General features: G+C 41.9%; 1 protein-coding gene across 1 annotated transcript; it reads left to right on the plus strand.

Moving 5' to 3' along the window:
- Positions 1 to 5,049: 5,049 nt before the first annotated feature.
- LOC124706384 (N-terminal acetyltransferase B complex auxiliary subunit NAA25-like) lies at positions 5,050 to 21,006 on the plus strand. The gene is made up of 19 exons (XM_047238055.1): positions 5,050 to 5,217; positions 6,781 to 6,937; positions 7,026 to 7,144; positions 7,240 to 7,314; positions 8,983 to 9,076; positions 9,180 to 9,298; positions 9,596 to 9,666; positions 11,776 to 11,926; positions 12,034 to 12,209; positions 13,112 to 13,314; positions 13,430 to 13,560; positions 14,316 to 14,392; positions 14,514 to 14,588; positions 14,903 to 15,095; positions 16,046 to 16,165; positions 16,451 to 16,589; positions 16,778 to 16,824; positions 19,212 to 19,472; positions 20,161 to 21,006. The coding sequence occupies exons 1-19, from the start codon at positions 5,071 to 5,073 to the stop codon at positions 20,857 to 20,859; spliced, it is 3,054 nt and encodes a 1,017-aa protein (XP_047094011.1). The 5' UTR covers positions 5,050 to 5,070; the 3' UTR covers positions 20,860 to 21,006.
- The last annotated feature ends 3,492 nt before the right edge of the window (positions 21,007 to 24,498 follow it).

Consider the following 24,498-nt stretch of genomic DNA (forward strand, 5'->3'; position numbering starts at 1 on the left):
TATAATTATATATTTCCATAATTCCTCTATGATTGATAAGATATTACACAAAGGATGCGACCTTGTACCTTTTGTGATTTATCGTGTAAAGAAAAAATGAGAATCCGTAGCAACGCACGGGCATTCAACTAGTAAATACTAAAGATACCGGTTCGATTTGCACCCCAGACGCAGACAGGTGGGGTCTGGTCCGAGTCAGCTGCCTCGTTGGCAGTTGACTGGGTCAAACCAGTCCACGGGCCCCACCGCCACGTAGGCATCGCCGACGGCTCAACGCCGGCGAGCAAGTGCACGGCGGTGACGCCGTTCTACTGCCTCCCGGGATGAGCTAATAGGTGTTTCCGCATCCCCTCGGTGTTCTGAGAACGATGGTGGTATCGACGTTTCCGAAAGGTCACCGGAGATGGCTCCGGCGAACTCCTCCGCGGCGGCGCAACCCCGGCCACCAAGCTACTGCTAGCTACACGCGAGTATAAACCATGATACTGGGCTCCAGGGTTGCGCAGGCTCACCTGGATGCTAATGGAGTGCTCAGAGGGCTCGAATGGAGACGGAGGCGACGCCAATGTCTACAACTCCGGCGATAACCGTCGGAAGGGAATCGGTCGATTTTGGCAATTGAAGCCTCCCATTCCCGATTCCTTGATACGGGATGATCAAATCGACGTGACGGAGCTCCACGTCCACTCCACGGACTCCGGGGTGGTCTCTATCGACGGTGGCGTCATGGACTCCGGCGAGGTGCTGCAGATGATTGTGGGCTAATGAGAGGGAACGAGAGATCCAGAAGGGTCGGAGGTGGTCTAGGGTTTCCTGGAAGTGCTCCTTGTGCTTTTATAGCTCGAGAGGTGGTCAGCAACGTCGACACGACGACGGTGACTGGCCGGGATGCACGACGATGTCGGTGCTGCTTCTGGGCACGAATCTTGGCGAGTTCGGATAGGCACGGACGTGAGAGGGTTAGAACGAGGCTCTGGGATGATTGGCGATGTCCGGCCATCCTTATCGTCGGCGTGGCCGGCGCCGACTGGCATCGCCGTGGTGTCGAGCAGATGGAGGTGGAAGAAGAAGCTTTTCTTCTTCGTCTATTTTTACGAAGGGTTACGGTGGGATGGACTTGGGTTGACGTTGGGCTCGTGTTGGGCTGCACTTGGTGGGCTGCACGACCAGGTAGTCTGGTAAGTCCCTTTCCTTTTTCTTTATTTCTGTTTTCTTTTTCTGTTTTGTATTTCTATTTTTGAATTCTATTTATAATTCAAATTTGAATCCTTTTATTTTGCAGGTGTTTGACAATTGGAATTTACTGAGGACTAATAAGAAGATCATTTTAATACTGAATTGTTTTTGAATGATCATTTAATCTTTATGTAAGAACTTTCTATTGCAATTTTAATTAATCATGATTTTGTGCTCTCATTATAATTTCCATTTTCTTGTGAATCAAATTATTTGGATTATTATAGTTGATACTTTCAACTCAAAGTATTTTAAAGGTTGTATTAAGACTTGGTTTCAATTTAGGGAATTGGTCACTTGTACACGATTTTATGTGAGCACCAATGTATTAGAGTTTTATAGTATCTATGATAAACCCCTTGTTTAAGGTTAATACTTATCACTACATTTGAAAGTATCTCAGTAGGTTTTGTTTCCATCATGGTTTATCTTGGTTACAAATATAAATGGTTGATCACTACACATATGGTTTTAACCATATAATGTAGCACAAGGTTTTTCTTATGTTCAAGAATTGAAGCAGAAGATTTATTTGATGTGCAAATCTAGGGTTCAATTTCTATTTACCTGATGACACATGGGTGGTTCAGGTTTTATTTGTGATCACCCAAGTGATACTCAAACTAGGGTTGAGATTTAATTCTAGGTTATAGAGATGGGATGACACCATATTGCATGTGCTAGGGTTTAATCTCCCCTAACCATGATAAGGTGGGTACTTGCTTAATATTTCATGTGCTTCCCTAATTACTAAGGCTTTGAGAATTGGTTTTATCTTCTACCAATTAACTTCTATTATTATCCCCAACTTATCATTAAAGTAACTATATTGATTGTAGTTCTTTTTATAGTTAACTTTGGTCATATGAATAGATGGTTTCTCACCATATTAAGTATGGAGTTTTACTCTAAGGTTTTCTTATGTTTCTTAGGTGAAGCATAAGGGAAATGTAGATGTGGTAGAATTCTACTTGTGATCACCCTGTGGTTCAAAAGTTTAAGATATGATATAAGCCTAGGGTTGCTTACTAGTTATCTTCCTATAATTTCATGTGGGAATTATTATCTACTTATCCTCTTAGGGTTTAACTTATCCTCACATACCTCAAGAGCAGGATCATGGATTAGGCATGATTAACTTGTTCTTACATCTTTACCTCAAATTCTTAGGGTTTATGATCATCACTCAATTTATAATGATCAAGGTTTGGATTCCTAGGGATCTCTCATTAAATGGGTTCTCACTTCCATGATCAAACATTGTCTAGATCAATTAAGGTATAGCACTTCTAATTTACCTTCTTGTATGGGACTACTATGATTGTCTCTATAGTTTATATCCCAGGAGAATGCCTGAGATATTATGTTAGGGTTCTACTTAATCAATGATGATATTATCATCTGGGTATATGGATAGTTCTCTCCCTCAAACCCAAGTGTTGCCTCAACTAACTTGAGTGTAACACCATAATTGAGCTCTCTTATATAAGAATGGATTATTCTAGGTTATGGTGTACTCCTAATACTCTAGTTCAATGGTTGTCCTTTATTCTTAAATAGATAAAGCTATGATTTGTATGATTGGTCTCTCTCATTTTGGAAAGGACTTTAATACTAACTTAAGGTTAGGCCCCATAGGGATTGATGTGATCATCAATATCTATGTTTAACATAAATGGTTTCTCTCTCTAGGAATGTCTTGAATAATATCCTAGGGTTCCTCTTAAAGATGATGATTTGAATACTTGGATGTATATCCAAGGTTTAGCTCAAGGTTTGTTATTGCTTCTCTAATAATTGTTATAGAACTTTCACCTCTCTAGGGTTGATACATATTATGTTTGGAATAGAGAATAATCTATATTTCTAGAGTTGATCTCCTTGTCATGAATCCAAGAGTGAGGTGGAATGATTACCATGATATTCATGGTAGGATCATGGATTGGTTTAAGACATGGAAAAGATAAGTCAAGAATGGTTTCTCCATTTTATTGTTACTTGATTTGCAATTGAATTGGTGTTCATATGCTATGACAAGGATTACCATTTTATAATCTTTTATAAGATCAATCAATTGATCATTGAGTAAAGTGTTGTTGTGTTGATTATTAATTCCATTTAATCTAACCCCTTAGATCAAATCATCTCTACCCAAAACAAGGTTTTAACAAAGTCACATTGAGGTTTATAGCGCTTGACTTGATGAGCTACTTCAATTCCACCAAGGTCAAGTGAAACTTCGATTCATCGTGATTGTTTTACTTTAAAGCGCGAAAATTCCCCAGATTTTCTATGCATGAATGCAATGCACACATCTGTTTCCTCTATTTTGTAACCCCAATACCTGGGATATTACACCTGGCCAGCCATGGAGGCGAGGGGGAGGGGCGATGCTTGTGGCGGCATACGACGAAGCTTCTTCTGGCCGGCCGTGGAGGCGAGGAGAAGAGGCGACGTTGTGGGTTATCTGAGGCGGAGAGGAGAGATCCTGCTACCTCTCTCTGGCTCTGGTCCCGGTGAGTTCCTGGCCAGCTCTTCCTCCTCCTAGTGGTCGTGGAGACAGACAGGAGGATGCGAGCTCCGGAATTCGCGATCTGGAGTTTGGAGGCACACCGTTGAGCGTGTGGAGCTCACCACGACGGAAGCTCTCAATCGGCAGCAGATCTTAAGCGTCGGCATCTGTAGCCGCTGCTATTTTTGGCCAAGGGGGCCTCTCCGCACCTCGGAAGCAGCAACTCCGGGGAGTATCTACTTCCTCCAGGCCGAAGTGCTGAAGGGGAAGATCTTCGATCTTGGCCTGGTGATCCATCTTGGCGACGAACCAAGTGGTGCAGTCCCCGGCGTCGCCGCCAGCGACCATGGCTCAAGATCCAGTAATCGTCGCGGTGGAGAAGAAGGACCCGATTGCTTTGTTTTCTATCTTTTTGGGATCCTTTTTGTAATTTCTTTGGACTCTTGTGCTATTGTTCCTAAAGCCAAGGTCCTCTTTGTAATTGTTCCCACCGACTAATGGAGCTTCCGGGCCCTTTGTGGCCTTATCTGTTAAAAAAAGAAGAAGCTTAAAACTCTATCTACGTTTAGAGATACAAAAAAAGACAGATCTACTGTGAATAATGTCAACATTGGGTGAATACTATTGCACATGATCTCTAAATATAGGTCGAATTTGAAGCAGCAATTTTTTGGTGTTGCATATATAACACATATGTGTTTTGTCACTTTCTTTTAGAATATTTGAACATGTTTCTTGTATTAGAAAAAATCGATCTCATAGATCCTATCTAAAGCCAGATCCAACCCAAGTTGTCCCCTAGTCATCATCATACACTGGTGGAAGAACAAACTGTTTTAGTAGATCATACAATCACTAAACTAAGGTCTGATTGTAAGTTGGGTTTAAATGGAAGATCATGTTGCTTCTCTGTGTGTGTCTGGTTCATTTGTCATCCTTTCCGGTGTGCGTGTGTGGAGTACCACCACCTCGTCACCTCATCCGTTTCGGCTCTCGGCTTTCCCGGTCCTGAACCCGTTGCCTCGATCCAAACCGCTCATCCAAAACTCAACGGCCCAGAGCTCCACAACCCCCACGATAGGGTTACGGGCTCACGGCATCTTCCTCCCTGTCCACACGGCTGACAAACCTCCACCGTCCATCCAGCCACGGACGGTCCGGATCCTACCAGACCACGCTCCTTCCTTCCTCGGACGCGCCCACATCGGGTCGCCGCCGTCACACATCCCGACTCGATAAACCCTTCCGCGCCGCGCCTCCCCTTCTTCCTCCTCCCGGCGGCCCAAAACCCTAACCCTAGATCGCGTGGGGCGGGGCTGCACATGGCCAGCAAGTTCGGGCTCGCCGGCGGGATCCCGGAGCGCCGGGTGCGGCCGATCTGGGACGCCGTTGACTCGCGCCAGTTCAAGGCCGCGCTCAAGCTCTGCACCGCGCTCCTCGCCAAGCACCCCACCTCCCCCTACGTCCTCGTGAGCCCCCTCGCTACGCCTCGTCCCCCCCCCATTTTCGTGTGTTTTCTCTCACTGCCCGTTGAATCTGGTTTGGAAATGGGCGTGCTCTGCTTCGGCAACTTTAAATTTGAAGTGTGCTGTGAATTTTTTGGTCGAATGGGTTGGGGCGCTGGTTACGTAGACGGAAGCTAGATGGCTTGCTGTCCGTTGTGCTCAAGTGGTTGCTAGTTCGAGCTTATACTGACTTGCATGAGACCTCTAGACCATTCCATAGTTGCATTTGACTTGTATTAGGAAGTTCATGTGCGCTTGCACCATGACTGGTTGGGTGGACAAGTTAACAATAGGATGCTTCTTACTGAGGGGTGTGGGAGCTTGTGGCTATCCTAGGAAATATAAACCGTTCAGACCAACCTGGTGAACTATTGGCACTCTGAACCACACACGCTCCCTTAAGCTGAGCTGTCTACTCCATGGTTGGTTTCTCTGAAGGCCTTCTTTCCTCTCCTCAGCATGATTTCGGTAGGTTGCTGCGTAGCCAAGTTGCATGGAAGGTGGCGAGAATATGGTGGGAGTAAAGTAGAATGCAGTAGTAAACGGGCACATATGGAAGGTGGAGAGAATATGGTGGGAGTAAGGTAGAGTGCAGTAGTAAACGGGCAGTAGACCGAAGAAATTGACATTGAAGCTAGAGAGGTAGGGGAAAGGGAGCGTTATTAATAGAAGCGGAGCTAAATAATTTCTGGATATACGTGATTTTCACTTGCTTAACTCATACCCCCTCCGCTCCTATAAGTAAGGCATAATTTTATTGTTGGCAAAAATCTCCACAAAACAAGGCGCAGGTTTTGTAGAGTAGCTAATAACCGAAACTGCCCTTCCTCAGTGCTGGAATAGAGGAGACGCCGTGCCTGCATGCGATGGTGATTGGGTGCGCGTGGCTGTTAGCTACAATTAAGGAGAAGCCGCCCAACAAAAAGGAGAGAGATATAAATGCGAGGAGCTATTAACTAGGGACATGACCGGAAAACCTGCACGGTTTGTAACCCAACCCGCCTTAATTCTCATGCTGCAATTTTTACACGTAATCAAGGGAACAGAGGGAGTAAGTATTAACTCGCACTCATTTGGTTTAAACATGTCCTTTCGCCTTTTTCAAGCCCAGTCCCATTATGGAAGCCAATTCCTATTCCCAGCAGGTTGCACGATGCTAACTCTTTAGTTATGGAAGAATATATCAGTTAGCTCAGACACTTATGATTAGGCACTGTTTGTACCTTCGTATGATCTTCCATAAACACTTAGCCTGCAACTATAGTTTGTAATATCATAGAACTGTCTCCTAAATCAATCTGGAGATTGCAAAGCCAGCATGCTCTATTTGTTTTGTGTGACAGTGTAGCATGACCTCGATTACTATTACTTTATGTTTGTTTGAAGATCTTATAACTGGACCACTGTTTTCATGGCTCTATCCTTTTTAGTTAAATGGATTAACCCAGTGTTGATCAGAACTACAAGCTTTGCCTTTGCTGTATTTAGAATGCAAATAAACATCACTTTTTAACTGTTTTATCTCAGGCCCTCAAGGCTCTTACTTTGGAAAGGATGGGAAAGGCTGATGAAGCACTGAGTGTCTGTTTGAATGCCAAGGAGCTATTGTACTCAAATAACATTTTCCATTTTGACGATCTCACTCTCAGTACACTACAGATAGTGTTTCAAAGGCTTGAGAGATGTATGTTTATACTTCGCCATTTGTCTTAGCTCTTTAACATCATCGCTTTTCCTGAATTATCACGTGACTATAATTATATTTCTGCCAGTGGATCTTGCAACTTCATGCTATGAGTATGCTTGTACAAAATACTCTAATAACTTGGAATTAATGATGGGACTCTTTAATTGCTATGTCAGAGAGTACTCATATGTGAAGCAACAACAGGTATGATGGTACTTTGCTAGTTGCTCTGTTTTTTGTTCCTTGGTTCAGTTCTTGACTCTCCAGTTTTGACTCTCTGACCATTGTATGTTTCACAGACAGCAATTCGAATGTACAAAACTGTAGGAGAAGAAAGGTTTTTGCTTTGGTCAGTTTGCAGTATTCTTCTGCAGGTAGGTTCATCATATATCAATGAGTTAGAAGGTCTGCATCTGCAAATTTCTTTAAGTATTGTAATGTCACATTGTTACTTTCTTGCTCACTGATTTTTAAGAAAGCTCTAAAGAAAAAGAATCCATTGTTAACACTCATATAATATGTATATATGTATAAGCTGATGGAGTGATGGTTCTAGGCGTTGGAAGTTGGAACAAAAGAGAGGGATGCAGTAGACACCTTTTGGGTGGTCGATATAATTACATCATTGGACTTCCCATATTCTGGACCTTTCTAGTTTTGGATTTTTTCCTTGTCAAAACAGAATACCACATTCCTACGTTGTGTATAATAAAATGAAATTCTTTTGTCCGAAGTTCTTTCATTATAAATGTGACGGGAGAATAAATAGATTAACTACGTGAGCAAATGAAAGTATGCGAAAGTATAGAAATAGAAGGTACTATGGATGCCATTCATGATTTACTAAGAAATTAACAACTTATAGTTTAGGAGATAATATGTGTGAGGAATATATAAATCATTAGTGTAATTTAGATAAAAATGTTAGTGTAATGATTCAGAAGAGTGCTGGTGGAACAAATAAAACTATCTGTGGAATAACTAAGAAATGCTAGAACAGACTGACTGATAAAAAGTATTAGTGTAACATATCTTGTTGATTCAGAGATGAAATGCACAAGTCGATCTTATTTCCACTTGCATTGTATTGTTGTGTGAGAAAACACACAGGCACTTGTGGAGTAAGATATATGCACTTACGGACCAAACCTAATAAGACTACTATAGCAGTTTGAATAAACTGATGCAAAATGAAACCAGACTGTATGCAACAATGATGTTTCTGGAGCTGCTGATATCTGCAAATTTGCTTTTCTACGTAGGGGATGAGTGGCACATGCTGCATGTGTGTATAGCCCTGCTAAAAAAATCCGGCCGATTAATCCCTGCTCGGATGGTCACCTAGCAGCCGATTAACTGATTAATCAGCCGATTTGCCTATTAATCTTCTACTCGCCAGCCGACCGAGCAATTACCAGTTAACAATTCCCTCAAACATTGGTGTATATCAATCACTGAAGAGGTTAGGTAAGAAAAATAATATTGGTAGGGATTGGGAGTCGGTCAGGGGGGAGATAAAGGAAAATAGGAGATAGGGAAAACAAAAAAAAATTAACGCTGCTGGTCTCACAGGCTCCAACTACGGTTGACGTTGACCCCAACTACGGTTGACCTATCAACTCTTCTAGCCTTCAAAGCCGCGAAGTTAAATTTAGGTAACCCCCTGGTTTTGTTAGATGTGATATTATTTCATCGGGAGCACTGCAGTAACTTGTTACAGTGTGGACACTATTTTGCACTTCTCTGATCATTGACTATATATATGAATTATCCATCTGATGCGATGCAGTATCACATTACATGAAGTACACAAGCGACCTAATTCTTGGATGTTTTTACTGTGAAACTTTATTGCTCCAACATATCCCTTCCCTGGTCATCTGATCAAATATATAATAGCAGTACTTATGCATATCTACTACCCCGTAGAGGCGTAGAGATAACAAATCAGTTGAGTCTGTAGTATTATTAGCCATGATTATCATAAATGTGTTCTGTATGTGCTAATTTGTTATATATTACTTTTGTTTTGCCCATTGCAGGCATATTTTAGTACCGGAGGTGAGAAATTATTAGCACTGGCTGAAGCTTTGCTTAAAAAGCACATAAGTTCACATAGTTTACATGAGCCAGAAGGTATCCCTGCTTATCTAAGATGCGCCATTTACCACGTTGTCTTCTTGTTTTTTTTTGCTTGCAGAAGTGTTATCCTCTTTTAACATGGTTATAATACTTGCAGCGCTCGCTCTCTATATCTCAATTCTGGAACAACAGGCAAAGTATGATGCTGCTTTAGAAATTCTTTCTGGAGATTTGGGGTCTCTTATGGGAAGGGAGGAGGACAAGCTTCGTACGCAGGTAATTTCAATTTCAATTTTCTTTGACAGTGTCTTGTTTTTTTAATTACTATACTATTCTTTAAATTACAAGTCACAGTTAAAGTAGTTTATTGAACTGTGATTTTAGTGAAAATGTTAAGCTCCATTAATGTTTTTATTGTCGGTTTCCAGAAAAGCACTACACACTATCTTGTAATGTCGGTTGCACCAGCCTACAATAGACTCTTTTAACCTGTCCCTTTTTTCGTCTCCCTATCAAAAATCTTGCTAATGAAAATGAGAACCACTTACATTTTGTCTGACTTCAAGTTGACAGGGACGACTTCTTACTCAAGCATGTAACTATGTGGCTGCTTCTGAGATATATCAGAAGGTTCTTGAATCCTGGTAATTCTTCCATCATTAACTATTTATATGTATTCTCAATTGTTCTACAAAGCCAACTTCTGCTTAAACACACGTAACCAACTTGTTCCGAGACATGTGCTGTTCTAGACATCTATTAAACAGCTTACTTATAGGAAGGAGTAGCACAGTAGCACCTTCCAAGTACCGACAACTCTCTTCACAATCATACTTCATGATATTCATAACACTATAAATGTGCTACAAACCCACCTGCCAGGCCAGTCGATTTCGATTGCTGTTTGATTCTTAGAATTGCATCAATTTACCCTATGTTGGTTTAAAACAAATCATTAGATTCATGCAGTCCTTATTTAGACTTAAGCTTTCGAGTTGAATCTCAATTAGGTAACACTAGGACAAAACCCGTGCTTCGCTACGGAGTAAATCGCAAGTCTATCCCGGCTGGTCTGCATCATCGGTTGTCGCCTAGACCACATACATCTTCCTTCTGCTATCCACCCTTGGGCGAGGTTAAATAACAATGTCGTACGCTGGTACCAGCCATGTCTCTGTCTTTCATCACTCTCTTGTTGTCCCCATTGACCCCTCATCGAGAATTTATGACGGGCTAAAACGCAATTTTTTTAAAACAAACAATCTTTTTTACAACCTCAACCCGGTTGTTTTTTGTTAAATATTTCTTGATATAATAAGTCGTTCTTGATACGGTGAGATGCTACTCTAAGAACCAGAATCAAGCAGGAATAACAAAACAATTTTACTACAATGAGACGGAAACTGAATTAAAACTTTTGAGGCTATTTTAAAATCGGGAAGTACCGAACCTATCTGTGCCTCCTACCGCCGAGGATTGAGGCATACAAAAACAAAGTGAAAACAAATTTTTTTTTTATGCAATGTATGGTTGCACAAACAGCACAATTTGCATTAATTATACGGGATAAACACGAAAATCAGAGCAATCATCAATACACCATCATTTTCTATCATAGCATCGAAGAGATTCTTGATTCTTCTTAGCTAAGTGAAAGTGACCACAGCTCTCATTCATAATTAGAAAATAATTACACAGGTGATACCCAGATTTCAGAATAACATACTGACAATACACGCATTGTCTCTAGACAATTAAACCGAAAACATTTTGGACAGTGGCGAAGGTGAACTCGTTAGGCCTAACCTTATTGCCGATCGTAGTTTAATCAGACTTCACACATCTCCAGCAGACCATTCACAAATATCTCAGAGGCATAAAATCGAACATCTTCCGTGCTTCGTCCACGACACGCGGCTCTATAGTACACACACAACCTGACGAAACCAGTTCATATGCACACGTCCGCGAATAGCCCGGCTGTGAGAGCGCTCGCATGGGCCTCTCGTGCGGATGCCAGTTCGCCTCGATTGCACACCGCGTCAGAAAGAAAAAGAGCCCCCTCTCAGCTCTGCCGATGTCGCCCACCCATCCCCAAAGTCCCTCTTGGGGTAGAAAATTGCCGAGTTTGCGGTGATGAAGGGGTTGCTGCGAGGGCCCTGCTTCAAGATTGCCGGGATCTTCACTCTCTCCCACTTCTTGTCCCTCCGGAGCTCTTCCTCCATCCAAAGATCCTCCAGAGCTAATGACTCCCCGACGACCCATCCATCGCGCCACGGCTGTCCGCTCCCCGCCGCCGGCAGCGTCCTCCACGAACTCCTCCACCACGTACCCATGCTCCTCATCCTCGTCCGTCTCCGACCGAAGCCAGCTGCTCCCAGAGCGGCCCGTGACCTCGACGGTCAAGCGCGGATATCCTCCACGCTGGGCCCTTTCCTCTTGGCCATAGGTTTGACCGGGTGGTTCTCACGGAAGGCACGAGATCAGACTCGAACGAAACGTTATTTGACTAATCGGTGGCAGGGTAAGTAATTTTGGCTAAAATTTCGGGGCAAAAATAGATGGACGAACAAGAAGCCTTATTTTCTTTATTATTAGGTATAGATTGCTATATATTTCTCTGTTTTGTTTTCATGTGTTTCTTGCTCCTTGCTCAAGTTATTGCAGCATATTTTATCCATATATTCAGCCATTGGAAATTTCCCTTTCTGTTTAGTTTTTGATAATTGTGCTCTCTTCTTTTGACTGGGCAGTCCTGATGACTGGGAGTCCTTTCTCCATTATTTAGGCTGTTTGCTTGAGCGCGATGTGAACTTGCCTAAGCCAGCCACTGGCGAACATACTTGCTCCTCTTGCTCAGTAGGTTCGGCTATGTTGAACAAGACCTCTCTTAGTGAGGAGCTGGTACTTCCTCCACCTGAAGCAATTCTTGTTTACCTTTTCCTGAAGCAATTCTTGTTTACCTTTTCCTGGTGACTTGCATCTGATTTACTGAAAATACATGTTTGTAGGTCGATTCTCGCCTTGCAAATGCATTATCATTTGTGCAAAAGCTACAAGAAAGTGATTCTGGTGACTTTGTCAGAGGACCTCACTTAGCCATTATTGAAATTGAACGGCAACACCGCCTCAATGGTAAAACAAACGATAGAAAGTTTATGGAAGCTTTGGTGAACTATTTCCACAGGTCTGTCTGTGTGCATCTTCTTTCTGTCTATGTCCATTTGGAATCTATTTATACTCTATACTATGTGCAAGAATGACTGAAACCACAGCCTTTAGTTTGCAATAAGCCAGTGTCTGGTGCTTTTGAAGTTTTGATATCCATTACAGTTCATGGATTCTTGTATTTGTTGTTGCATTTTGAACTAGGAAGTTGATCAAATATTTCTCTGTTTATACTCACTTCTCTCCCTTGAAGTTCTGATATACACTACAGTTTATGAATTCTTGTATTAACTGTTACAACTTGAACGTGAAAGTTGATTGAATGTTTGTCTATTTATATTCACTTCTCTCTCTTGTCATGTGTACAATTCATGAAAAGTTGTCTTCGTACCATCTCCTGCTTGCTCGGTATCAGAAATACCCAACCAAAAATCTTTGTACTCTACCTATCTACATCCTTGTATATACTGCTTTTTTTTTATTTGATAGTTGACACCATTACATTGCTTCACTTCCTGTAGGCTATAGCCAACCATTACAAATGACCCATGCTGTTGCAAAAGCAGGGTATAAGCTAAAATTTTCCTGTTCATAGTTCTAAATCATGCACGCCATATGTGAATGACTTCTACATTTAAATGTGTGCCATTATATCTCCATTCCCTGTATGACGCTATATCTCCATTGGCCTATTGCCATTTTCTCCTAAAAGTAAAAGTGCTGCTTGCTGAGTCCATATCATATTGTCCCTTGTACATTTGTGTCTATATCTGTGCCTTCTTGTGTACTGGATTTCCAAGATATCTCTAGTATTACACTGCAGAGCTTCTCGTATTTGCATTCTTGAAAATATAGATATATTTCCTAGATGTTTCACATCCATCTCTAATCTGTCGCTAAAATTAACTTTTGGCCTTGCAGATTCGGTCACTTGTCTTGCTCATCATCAGATGTTGAAATATATTATCTTCACATGCTATCGAATGATGAAATAACCGAGTTGTTAGATACTGTATCCAGATCATTTGATGCGTCATCTGTTTCAGTAAAAGCACTGGGTTTGACAATAACTACTTTCAAGGTTCAAGAACTTTTGGGAACATTTTTATCAAAGTCAACTGCAGGTCCACCTTCAGAAATCACACTATTATGTTTCTATATGTTTAATTTGGAAACTGTTCTGTGCTATTTTAACTGAGCCATTTATTCTTGTACCTTAAAATCCATATGCCAATTCAGATCTTCAGCGCACTGCAAGAGGAATGTTCGAGACATTTTACAAAAACTTGCCTCTCTCAAGAGACCTGGATCCTCAGGAAAGCATGCATGGTGAAGAACTGCTTTCTATGGCTAGCAGTATTCTTGTGCAGGTATGTAGGCATCTAGCTGTAACTGATTATTTACTAGTACAATAGGGAATAATTGAATTCACCAAATCTCGGGAAAGAGTGCGATTTAGTAAGTTATGATCTGGATAGGGTTCTTCATAATTGATAATTCATACTCTAGTTCACTTTAGATAAGCTAATGTAGTAAATTCACTTCCTGAAAAATGATTTTATTTCCATTTATTGCAGTCGGCAATTTAGTTACAATTACACAATATAATTTGGTGCTAAATATCTTTTAAACGGGTTAACCCACCTGGTCAATAACTCAGTACATTGAGCTTTATTGTTTCCGCATGAACTTGCCAGAACAATTCTGTTATCCAGTTACTTTCAGTTACATATTTCTCTGCGTGCTTCAGATTTAATAGGTGTAAATCTCGCAAAAATACAAGTTTAATGTAAACCCAAACTTAAAGATCAGTTTCACAGAACAACAAATTGGTAACTAATTATATCCCAAAGCTACAGACTTGAGGACCAGTTTCATGGAAGTAGAGACTTAGGGCCAATTGCATCACAACTCAACATGTTTGCCATGCATTTTCACTAAACCTGGGTTCACATGGCATACTCACAAAAAACATAAACCTGTAGTTTTATGATATGGTCGATCATCAATTTTGTAATTCTGTGAAAGGATTGTGATATTTGTACGTTAAATTATACCTGTGCAAAACTTACACCTTTAAATATTTGCACTAAAATATACCCACTTGTGTTATGTCTTGAAACAGCTATTCTGGCGTACAAGGAACTTAGGATACTTACTGGAAGCAATTTTGGTGCTAGAGTTTGGATTGACTGTTCGCAAGTAAGTCTATTTGATACGCACGAATCTTCTGTTGGAACTTGGAACTAGATTACTCTGGTGAACTTTGGATAATATGTAACTAGAAGCTGAATGATAATATGTATTTTGGTTATCTGCTCAGGCATGTCTGGCAATACAAGATTACTCTGGTGCATCTGTACACTTACCTGGGAGCTCTTCCATTAGCACATCAATGGTAATCTTTGGCTTTGCATGTTTATTTTGAAGAATGCTCTCGCTATTTAGATTCCTGCATATGTTATAAATTGCTTACATTAATGTGCTCTACTGCGGACCATTTTTGGATAGTCCTAGATAACTCCATGTGTAAAGGTGCTTTCACAAGAAAATTCACTTGTTCCATCCCTCATGCTTTCGTTACATCTTATGTTAGTGTATAATGTTTGGTCCGTTAATCATGTATATGCATTGGCATTTTTTGGTTTATTTCCTCGAGGTTACTATCAGGCCAGGTATCACCTATTGATGCTAAACTACATTCTTGCACAGGTACGCAAGCCTGGAGGTCAAAAACATTCTTCTGGAGTCTGTTTCACACCACATCTTGCCACAGATGTTGATGTCTCCTTTCTTGCAACAAACAGCCAGTCTTGTTAAGGATTATCTCAAGTTCATGGATGATCATTTGAAAGAATCTGCTGACCTTACCTGTCTTGCATATAGGCACCGTACTTACTCAAAGGTAATTAACAGCCTCTTGTCACTAATTGCACACGTGTAACATAAAAGTATGTAGTAATCTCAACGATTACGTGTCGACGTGTCGCAACTTGTCGCTGGGGTACCGACAAGTCGTGACAAGTCTAGACAAGTGCTAGACTTGTCGATGTGTTGTCGACAAGGAACTACTAAAAAAATACTAAGTAACCAGCCTATCAATTTTGGTATACTGGAATATATATTGATGGCATAGGGAGTGGAGACAAACCAGGGGAAAGGTGGAAGCGGCGGTGCCAGCGAGCCGGCGGGGGCCAGAGGAGAGGCGGCGCCAGGGGATGGGCGCCAGGGGGAGGGAAATGCGACCAGAAACTGGGACGTAGGGTTTCAGGAGGATATTTATATCCCAGGCATAGAACTTGTCGCTCGACCAATTGACCTAGACAAGTCGAGGCTTGTCGCCGACAAGTCAACTTGTAGATCGACAAGTTCAACTTGTCGTGTCGCTCCAACGTGTTGACATCAGAGTTGCGACACGTAGACTTGTCGTGCGACAAGTCTAGACTTGTCGAGCGACACTTAATCGTTGAGTAATCTGTGTTTACCTGCTGATGGTGTGTACAATTACACAATTTGCACCATATTGTTCTTACTGTTCATGACCAGGGTTTGAAAATACCCTGTCACCAGCAGGAACATATTGCGCTGTAAACTGGAATCTAGGATGCCATATTTAGGTATTTAAATTATTGCATTATTTGTTAAATAATTTAGTTGCTGCCTATGGAAGGTTAGATCATGTGACTTGTTCTCCATGCTTTGTGTTGGGTAAAGTGTATTTAAATGGTTATACCGTTAAATAACAGATCCTTTGTAGTCATTGTTCATGTCGCTGGTTGCACCACAGCCGGATTTACGTTATCCACAGAAATCTTATGGTTCATTTCCTCATTATTCCGTGCCATTGTTACTCAGGTAATTGAATTTGTTCAGTTCAAAGACCGCTTGCAACGTTCCATGCAGTATCTTGCTGTAAAATCTGATTCTGTAATACTGAGTCTGAAGCAGAATTCTGAGTCTCTTGAGAAAGTGGAGGTTAGTTGCTACTTTTGTATTTAGTAAAAAATTATTGAGGTTGCGTTGATGTTTGGAAAGAAGAGTAAAAAAGCACATAGTTTTCTTCAACTCGTTGCCATTTTGAACTTAGTATTACTGGAACATACAATTATGTTGTCATAAATGGGGCTGCATATTATTGTAACCTGCCTTTTTCTTGGAACCTACAGTTTATATCTTAGGTGTTCATTAGTTTGTTATAAAATTATAGTATTGATGCTGCTATTTTTTATGATCTGTACTGATAACTGTCCCTAACTGCAGTCTGTTCTTGAAAATGTGAATCATGGAGAAGGCTTGGTTGAATTATCAAATGAAGATAACATGAAACATTTAACTTTTAATGAAGATCTCGAGGCACGCCCTTGGTGGACACCAACTAGCAGTGTAAATTTTCTTTCAGGTATCGCTTCTCGTACCATGTCATCGTTTATCTGTATCTCTTAGTTCTTAGCACTAGCGCCTCTTTGGTTTTCTTTTCCCTCCATTTTGAATTACTATGTTGCATGCTCAGGAATCAGTTTTCTTTATTCATTTATGTGTCTTCGTCTCTAATGTTCTTACTATTGTTATGGACCTGTCGTTTTACAGAACCAGTTGATGAAGATTCAACACCTGCGTGCTTTAGGGCCAAAGTGGTATGTCATTTTCTTAGAACCTTTATTGTTTACACAAGCAAGAAGTTTTTTTCCTTTATCGTCTCCATTCATCGTATTACGTAATATACTTTGAAGAAGAAAAAAGTCTACATCAAGCCACCTTTACTTTGGTTGCGTGTCCCTACAACTCTTGACGTCTAACCGACCGTCTGAACTATCCAACAACCTAGTATACCGTTGCTAAAAAACTTAGATTACCTCCCTAAGGTGGTTTTTGAGGTCTTTCCCTGTATATGCCCACATCAGGTCATGGGTATACCAATGTACTTTTGAATTTCACAGCAAATAATTGATAGCTAAGTAGACATATATTAATGGAAAGAAGATAAAAGGCATATTTCTTGGTTCTGGCAGTATGATGTAAAAAGTCATGTGTTCAAAGACCACACATCTCAATTTTTTCTTTCTATTTTGTTTCTTACTTGATCCTAATTTGTAAATAAAATGCCTCTTACTATTTTTTGTCAGAGTTTTGCATGAATTCTGCTTAAAGCTTAATGATGACCCATCAGATATCAATTATCACTTATAAGACATGAAGATTTGTTGTCTTATTATATTGTAACTTTTGTCCACTGTTGAAATTTGTGTAGACTGGATCTTTATAATTTATGTCCAGTTGCAATTTTGCAACTTCAAACTCCCATCTTGAAAATACTAGGTCTGTCACTTGTTCATTCCTCACCTGACGGGATGACCTTGCTGGTGAAATAACCCTTACTCAGCAAGGTTCCACGCATCGCCTAGTCTACTTTTTTTTTTCTTTATTCTTAGCCGGGATGCTTCTTTTCAAGAACACAGTTCTTAATTCTTCCCACCTCCTATTCCTCAAAGCTATAGCATATTGTTTTACTTCACCACTGCACCCCATGCACCAGCGTCACTAGCCGACACTGGTTAAACCAGCATGCATAATGTCCGTGTGCCTGTGGCAATCTCCTAGTGGTGGTGGCTATGTTGCTTGTCATGGGCAACATGATCCTAGGCCCAGTGACTGGATATCAGCATGTGCCAAAAGCCCAAAACACCCAGCTCGACTTCCTTCTGCACCACACTACGACAGTTTTGAATGGCTAAAAAAAATCCACAAGACCTGGATGCAGTTGAAGTTGCCTCATCGCTGGCTGACAATCAGAGATGAATAAACACTCTCTTTACATGACCTCTGTTCGGGATTATAAGGCCGGCGCGTATACACCTAGGTCATACATTTGACCAACATAACATGAATTGTGCAAATTAAAAATTATATCATTAGAAAGTAGAACATCTAAACTTTGTAATGATATATATTTTGAAATATATACCTTGAATTACGTTGGTTAAATTTACGACCGAGGGTTATGTGCCGCCCTTATAATCCCGATCGGAGGGATATATGAGAACAAATGCAATAAGGCAGTGTTTGGTTGCACGGAATTGGGGCTCTGAATTGGAATTGAGGTTCAAAAAGGTCAATTCCGCTGTTTGGTTGCGCTTGGAATTGGGCCGTGGAATTCGGAGGCCAATTCCAAGGTCCAGCCCCGTGAGTGTAATTTTCCGCCCCACCAATTCAGAGGTCTGGACCTCTGAATTGGCTCGGAAACGAGCGAAGCGGTACCAGCCCTCGTCCTTGCGCACATGTCGCGTTCGTCGCCAGGCCTCGCCGCCGTCGGGCCACCCGCCGCCGCCACCCGCCACCGCCACCCGCCGCCGCCGGGCCAGCCTCCTCCCTCCCAATCCCTGGCCTCGGGCCGCCGCCGCCACTGCCTGCCTGCAAGGCCCCTCCGCGCCATCGCCGCCGTCCCTGGCCCCCTTCTTCCCGGCGCCTCGCCCCTGGCCATCCCTCTCCGGCGCCGCATTGCCCCTAGACGGCACTCTCCGGCGCCGCATCACCTGGGGCTGCCCTACCCCGGCCCTCCCTCCCCGTTGCCTCCCTCCCCGCCTCCAACCGCTGGGCCACCCGCCTCCGCCTGCAGGGCCCTCGCCTGGAGGGATCCCGCACCGCCGATAGGAGGGTCGGTGCGCAGCAGCTCTGCAACTGCCGCCGGTGACTGGGGCATGGTCTGCCTTTTTTCGTTTTCGAATTTATCGTTTAAAGTCAAAAATACTCTCATTTCCACACATGTGACATCCAAACAAGATATGGTATTCCATTGAAACCAAAAATCTATAGCTGAATACCATGCGCATCCAAACACTCTTTGTGGTATTCCATTGAATTGGTTGATTTGGTTTTCCATTGCCAATTCAATACGGAGGTCAATTCTGTGCAACCAAACAGGGCATAAGTGATATTTCCCTTCCGTTAAGCAGAAAATTTTGCAGCATTTTACATAAATCTACCTAGTTCTGTTTAATCATTCCTTCCCTTATGTTCATTGTAGTGCAAGCACAAATCTACCGAGAAGGATGGCCCTAAGATGAGAGATACTGAGAGAAAATCTCTTGTTCCCCGGCTTGTTTATCTTTCCATGCATGGTTGTGTATCTTCTCTCAGGGAAACTGAGCCCAACGGGGCTGTTTCTGATATTACTGTTGGGGAAATGAGAACCTTACTTGAGAAATATACTAGGAGTATTGGATATTCCATGGATGATGCTCTAAGCATGATTCTTGGTATGTCTTCAGGCAAGAAGTCTATCAAGGTATGAGAACTGAATATATGTTTCCCTTTTACGTTTAGCTTTCCTAATAGCCTGCCTATATTGTACTCCTGTCACCCCTTTTCATTATATAGTGTTTTTGTATCTCAAGAATAATTATTGCATCTGTATAGTAAACATTCGTATTTTTGGTAATTTTGTAATAAACATGCTGGCAGATCTAACTATTCTCCTATATGTTCTTTATATTCTGGTTCAAGTAGAAGGAACAAAGCATAAGTGTTGCTTCTATAGTCTCCCAAAACTAAATCTTGAATTCTAAAGCAGTAGTGCTTGCAATAAGTGTTCGTTTAAATAGCAACCCTTATCTTTTATTGCTTTTTTGTTGAACATGCATAAGAACTACCTTTAAAGATTATTAATGCTGTATGATGTCAATTATGCAATCCGTTGCTCTTGCGTATCTTAATTGAATGGTTTGTTCAGTTTAACATTATGCCCGTAGTGTATGGGACCAACAGAAATTCTTGATGCTTCCCTTTTGTTCCACAAGCTACTTGCATCTTTCCTACGAATAAATTATATTGAATGTATTCATTGAAACAGCAACAATTTTTGTAATGACATTTGATACAGTAGTTTTGTCCCCCTACTTCGAGACTCTGTTCTTATTGCTGCAGTAGGATGACAAACCTATCTACACCTTGCTGATAACATCTGTGTTCTGCAGGATTTTGCTCCTGACATTGTCAGCTGGATGAGCTTTGCTGTATTTATTAATGCAATGAACTTGTGGTCAAATGAGTCGGTGATCCCCAGAACTGACGAGAGCAGCCCTACTTCTTGGCAGATCGTGGATAACTTGGTGAAAGTTTGCATAGAGGAGCACCTAACTGATGCCAATCGAATCCTGACTTGTCCTGGAAATAACATTCCACTTTTAGTGCAGATGGTTACAGAACCCATTTCTTGGCATATTATCATAATACAGTCCTGCATAAGAGCAATTGCCCCACAAGGAAAGAAGAAAAAGAAAGGTGGTCCATCGCTACGACCAAACACACCTCAGTTGCAAGGAATTCAAAGATCTGTTCAATGCTTGATTGACACACTCCGAAGTGTACAAACATGGTTATCTGATCAGATGAGTCCGGAGGAGCATGCTTTAGATATCTTGTTGTCGCATTTGCAAGGAACTAGTGATGGTCCAGGACAGACATTCCTTGTCCTGGAAGAGAATCCAGCAGCACATGCCTCTGAGCTTGGTGATCTGATTTCCAAGTCACTGGAAACATGGAGTTCTACTGGTGTGGTACGGAGAATTGTGGGAGCAGAACATGAGCTGCTAGCTGAGTTCAAGAAAATGGTTGACTCGAAACTAAAGCGGCTCGTGTCAGAATTGGCTTCTTTATCTTCAGTGTTACACTAGATTTGATAAATTTTGCACATGAATTTTGCTCTATTCTTGTTGTGGCTTTTGATTATATATGTTGTAACAGTATAGTGGAATAGCTGTGCGCTGTTGTTGGTTGAATTGCTTCAATTCGATTTTGAGAGAACATCTCTATTTCCCTTTGCTTCTGTGTATCCGGTGCTGATCTAGAAATGTGGTGTATTATGCTGTGTATTACTCAAAATCGATCTGGTGATGATGTACCAAATAACATAACCATTTCTCAATGAGGAAAAAGAGGATAAATACCATATAGGGAATAAAAGATGCTTTCGGGATAGAGGGACTAATCCTTATATATATATATATATTACTTCATCCTAATAAAAGCCGCTCAAATATTTCTAGATACAGATATATTTCTAATAAAATATGTCTATACTTTTGTATCTAGATAAAGCTAAGCAACTTTTTTTTGGTAACGGGGGGAGTAGTACTTCTGTATAAATGCTGCACCGGTTTGCTTGAATCACAGCCCCCATAAACAGTGTCCCGCGTATAAACAATGACTTGTTACTGCTTTTATCTAGTAAGTACATTTTTTGACGTAATTTAACGGTTGAAATTTTGAACCTTTTCAGTTCTTACACACCTTTACTTTAAACATAACTCTTTTATTGTTCTTCCACTATTTTATCTTGAAAAAAATACTAACGCATACTCCAAAAAATACTTATTTTTTTTAGAAACACCCACTAGTCCTTTCTTCTACATTGACTTAGGCAAGTAAGTACTCTAGTAATTGCTGCCTCTTTTAACCAGGAAAAATATTATCGTGTTTGTCTATTGGTACAACTAGAAAATGTACTTATACTCCCCGCCTATTTTACATGGGGAAAACACTTACATAATTTTTTTTTTGTAATGGTATATAAATTTAGATCTATCCTAGGTATATTATTAATATATGCATAAGTTTTACTAAAAATAAAATCTCATAGTATCATGATACTACGAACGATCCTACAATATGATACAGCTGACACAAAAACAACACCGCTTCTTCTTGACCCAGTTTTGATTCACATATGGCTGAATTAAATTCCGCCGTTCGGATTCCTAGGTTTCACACCTTCTATCTTAATGCATAGGCACGACCACACGCAGGGGCGGATCTAGCATCCCTTATGCCCGCCAGTCGCCCAGGCTTGACGGCGGCGCGCCTGCTTGTGTTTCTAACTTTCTATAGCAGTTTTTATAGCAGTTTTGTTTGAAAAATAGGTATTTTAAGCATGTTTGCTCGGGCTTTGTAGATGTTCTGGGTCCGCCACTGGCCACACGGGCGAGTGGGTTGTTTTGGCACCGGCTACATAGAGCCCTTTATTTTGAACATTATTAAAACATATATCGTAGTTTCAAATAACTCTCAGAAAAATATGTACGTATAAAAATTGATGTATGCTCCAAGTCTGCGAAATCTCAATCCAAAATATGATGTAGTCTATATACTACAAAAAAAATACAAGTTATGGATCTAGAGATGCGTAAACAGTACAGTTCAAAACCATGTGAAACATTGTCATTTGTTTATGTAACCCAGACTACAAATATTTTTGGATTGTTATTTGCCTAGAATACAGTTCATTGCCTATGTGTGCATATTTTTTTGCAGAATTTTTTTAAACTTTGACTTGCATTTTTAGAATGTTTAAAATAAATAGCTAGCCCGAGTTCCAAATGCACTTTTCGAGGGGGAAAAAAGTAAAGGGCAAACACTATAATTTGCTCGGGTTATATGAATTGGCTAGCTCTGTTGCTGTATGATTGTAATGTAATCCACAAACAGATGAACTATGCTGGATGGTCCATAAAAAGGACAGATGTGAATTTCGAAGAAAAGAAGAAACGATGCATCTGATGTCTGATGTCTCACTAGGAAAATAAATGAGATTTCAAATCTCCTAGATCCAATTTTCTTTTTTCCAAAACAAGATCCTATTGAATTGGGCCACAATAATGCAATCCTTAAGAATTTGATGATCACAATTCCATGATCAAAGGGCACATATCTCTACTACTCCCTCCGATTCATATTAATTGACGCAACTTTATCTAGACATCAATGTACCTAGTTAATAAACGTGTTTTAGATACATCCATATCTAGATAAAGTTTTGAGTTAATTAATTTGAATGGACGGAGTACTATAACGCACCATTTTTGAACTAGACATGTAGCAACAATTTTAAACGTTGGTCTTCAAAATCTAACGGTTAGGATTGGATGGATTCGCGTGAACAGTTACCACATCTATTATGTAAAAAAAAAAGCAGGCTCACGCCGATATCACACGTCCCATTTTGATAGTGATTAAAAGATTCTAATTTTTATTTCCATGTCGGTCACATCTATTTTAATGGTATAACCCAGTAAAAGTTTAAACAACATTTAGAACATAATTTTGTTTGTCTATATTGGAAATCTAAATTGGTTCAACATGCGAAGCATGTGCCATTTACTAGTACGATAAATATGTAGTAAGAGCAAAGACAGACGGTTGAAAAACAGTAGTTTTAGAGCCTGTTTGATTCACAGTATATCACAAAAGTAGGAAGGAATATGAAAAACACGGAAATAGGATACGGTTGAAAAACAATAGTTTTAAGAATTCAGAGCATCTCCATCCGCGTCCCCCAAAGCGTACCCCAAAGGGATTTGGGGTGCGCCGGACAAAAAAACCGTTCCAGCCGCGTCCTCCAAAGCCCATTTTTGTCCGGCGCGCCCCCATACGGTGTCCGGCGCCCCGAGCCCGTCCCCGTCTCACAGGGGACGCACCGGGCACGCCGGACACAACGAAAAGCGAGGCGGGGAGTGGCGGGGCCGACCCGTCAGCAGCACGAAAGGCTAAAACCCCGTCGCCTACCTTTGGTCAAGGTACGTTAATGGCGTCCCTGTTTTCCCAGGCGACGCAGGGACGCGTCTCGTCGTGCATGGCCGCGTGGCCGTCCGCGCCGGAGTTATTGCGTGCAACCACCCGCTGCCGCCGCTGTTTTAAGACGCCCTGCAGTTCTTGCCGCTCACAATCCTTATCGTCGCCGCCGCCTCCCCCCTCCCGCATCTTCTCCTCGCCGCTCCAAAAATGTCGAGCTCGTCCTCCCGCAAGATCGCCGCGGCGAACGGCTTCGGCCGCGGCAGCCTCACCGTGCCGGAGGCGTGGGCGCCGTACCACGCCCGGTATCCGGTCCCGCCGGACATGCGGCTGCGCAGCGCCGGCGGCTGGAAGATGGCCGTGAACGGCATTGGCATCCCGCCGCCGCCGAAGCCGGACACGAATCAATGGAGGGACGCCATCAAGGCCCGGCGGGCTCAACTCACCGCCGAGGAGCGGTTGGATCCAACGTGGGCGGTCAACAACAACGACGTCTGGTGGACGTCGTACTTCAAGGCAAAGTACGACGTCGAGATGCACAGCACCGACAACCTCGTCGGCGGCCCCAACAGCTGGAACAAGGACGGCCGCGCCCTGTTCTGGGGCATTCCGGGGCGCACCATCGACAACGTCATCCGCGGCATCCGCAACGGCGCTCCTAGGTTGGAGATGCCGTCGTCGCCGCCGCCGTCTCCTCAATGGCAGCCGTGGAGGACGACGTACTCGTCCTCCTCGCACTCTTCTTC

Source organism: Lolium rigidum, chromosome 4, assembly GCF_022539505.1.
Source record: "Lolium rigidum isolate FL_2022 chromosome 4, APGP_CSIRO_Lrig_0.1, whole genome shotgun sequence".
NCBI lineage: Eukaryota > Viridiplantae > Streptophyta > Magnoliopsida > Poales > Poaceae > Lolium > Lolium rigidum.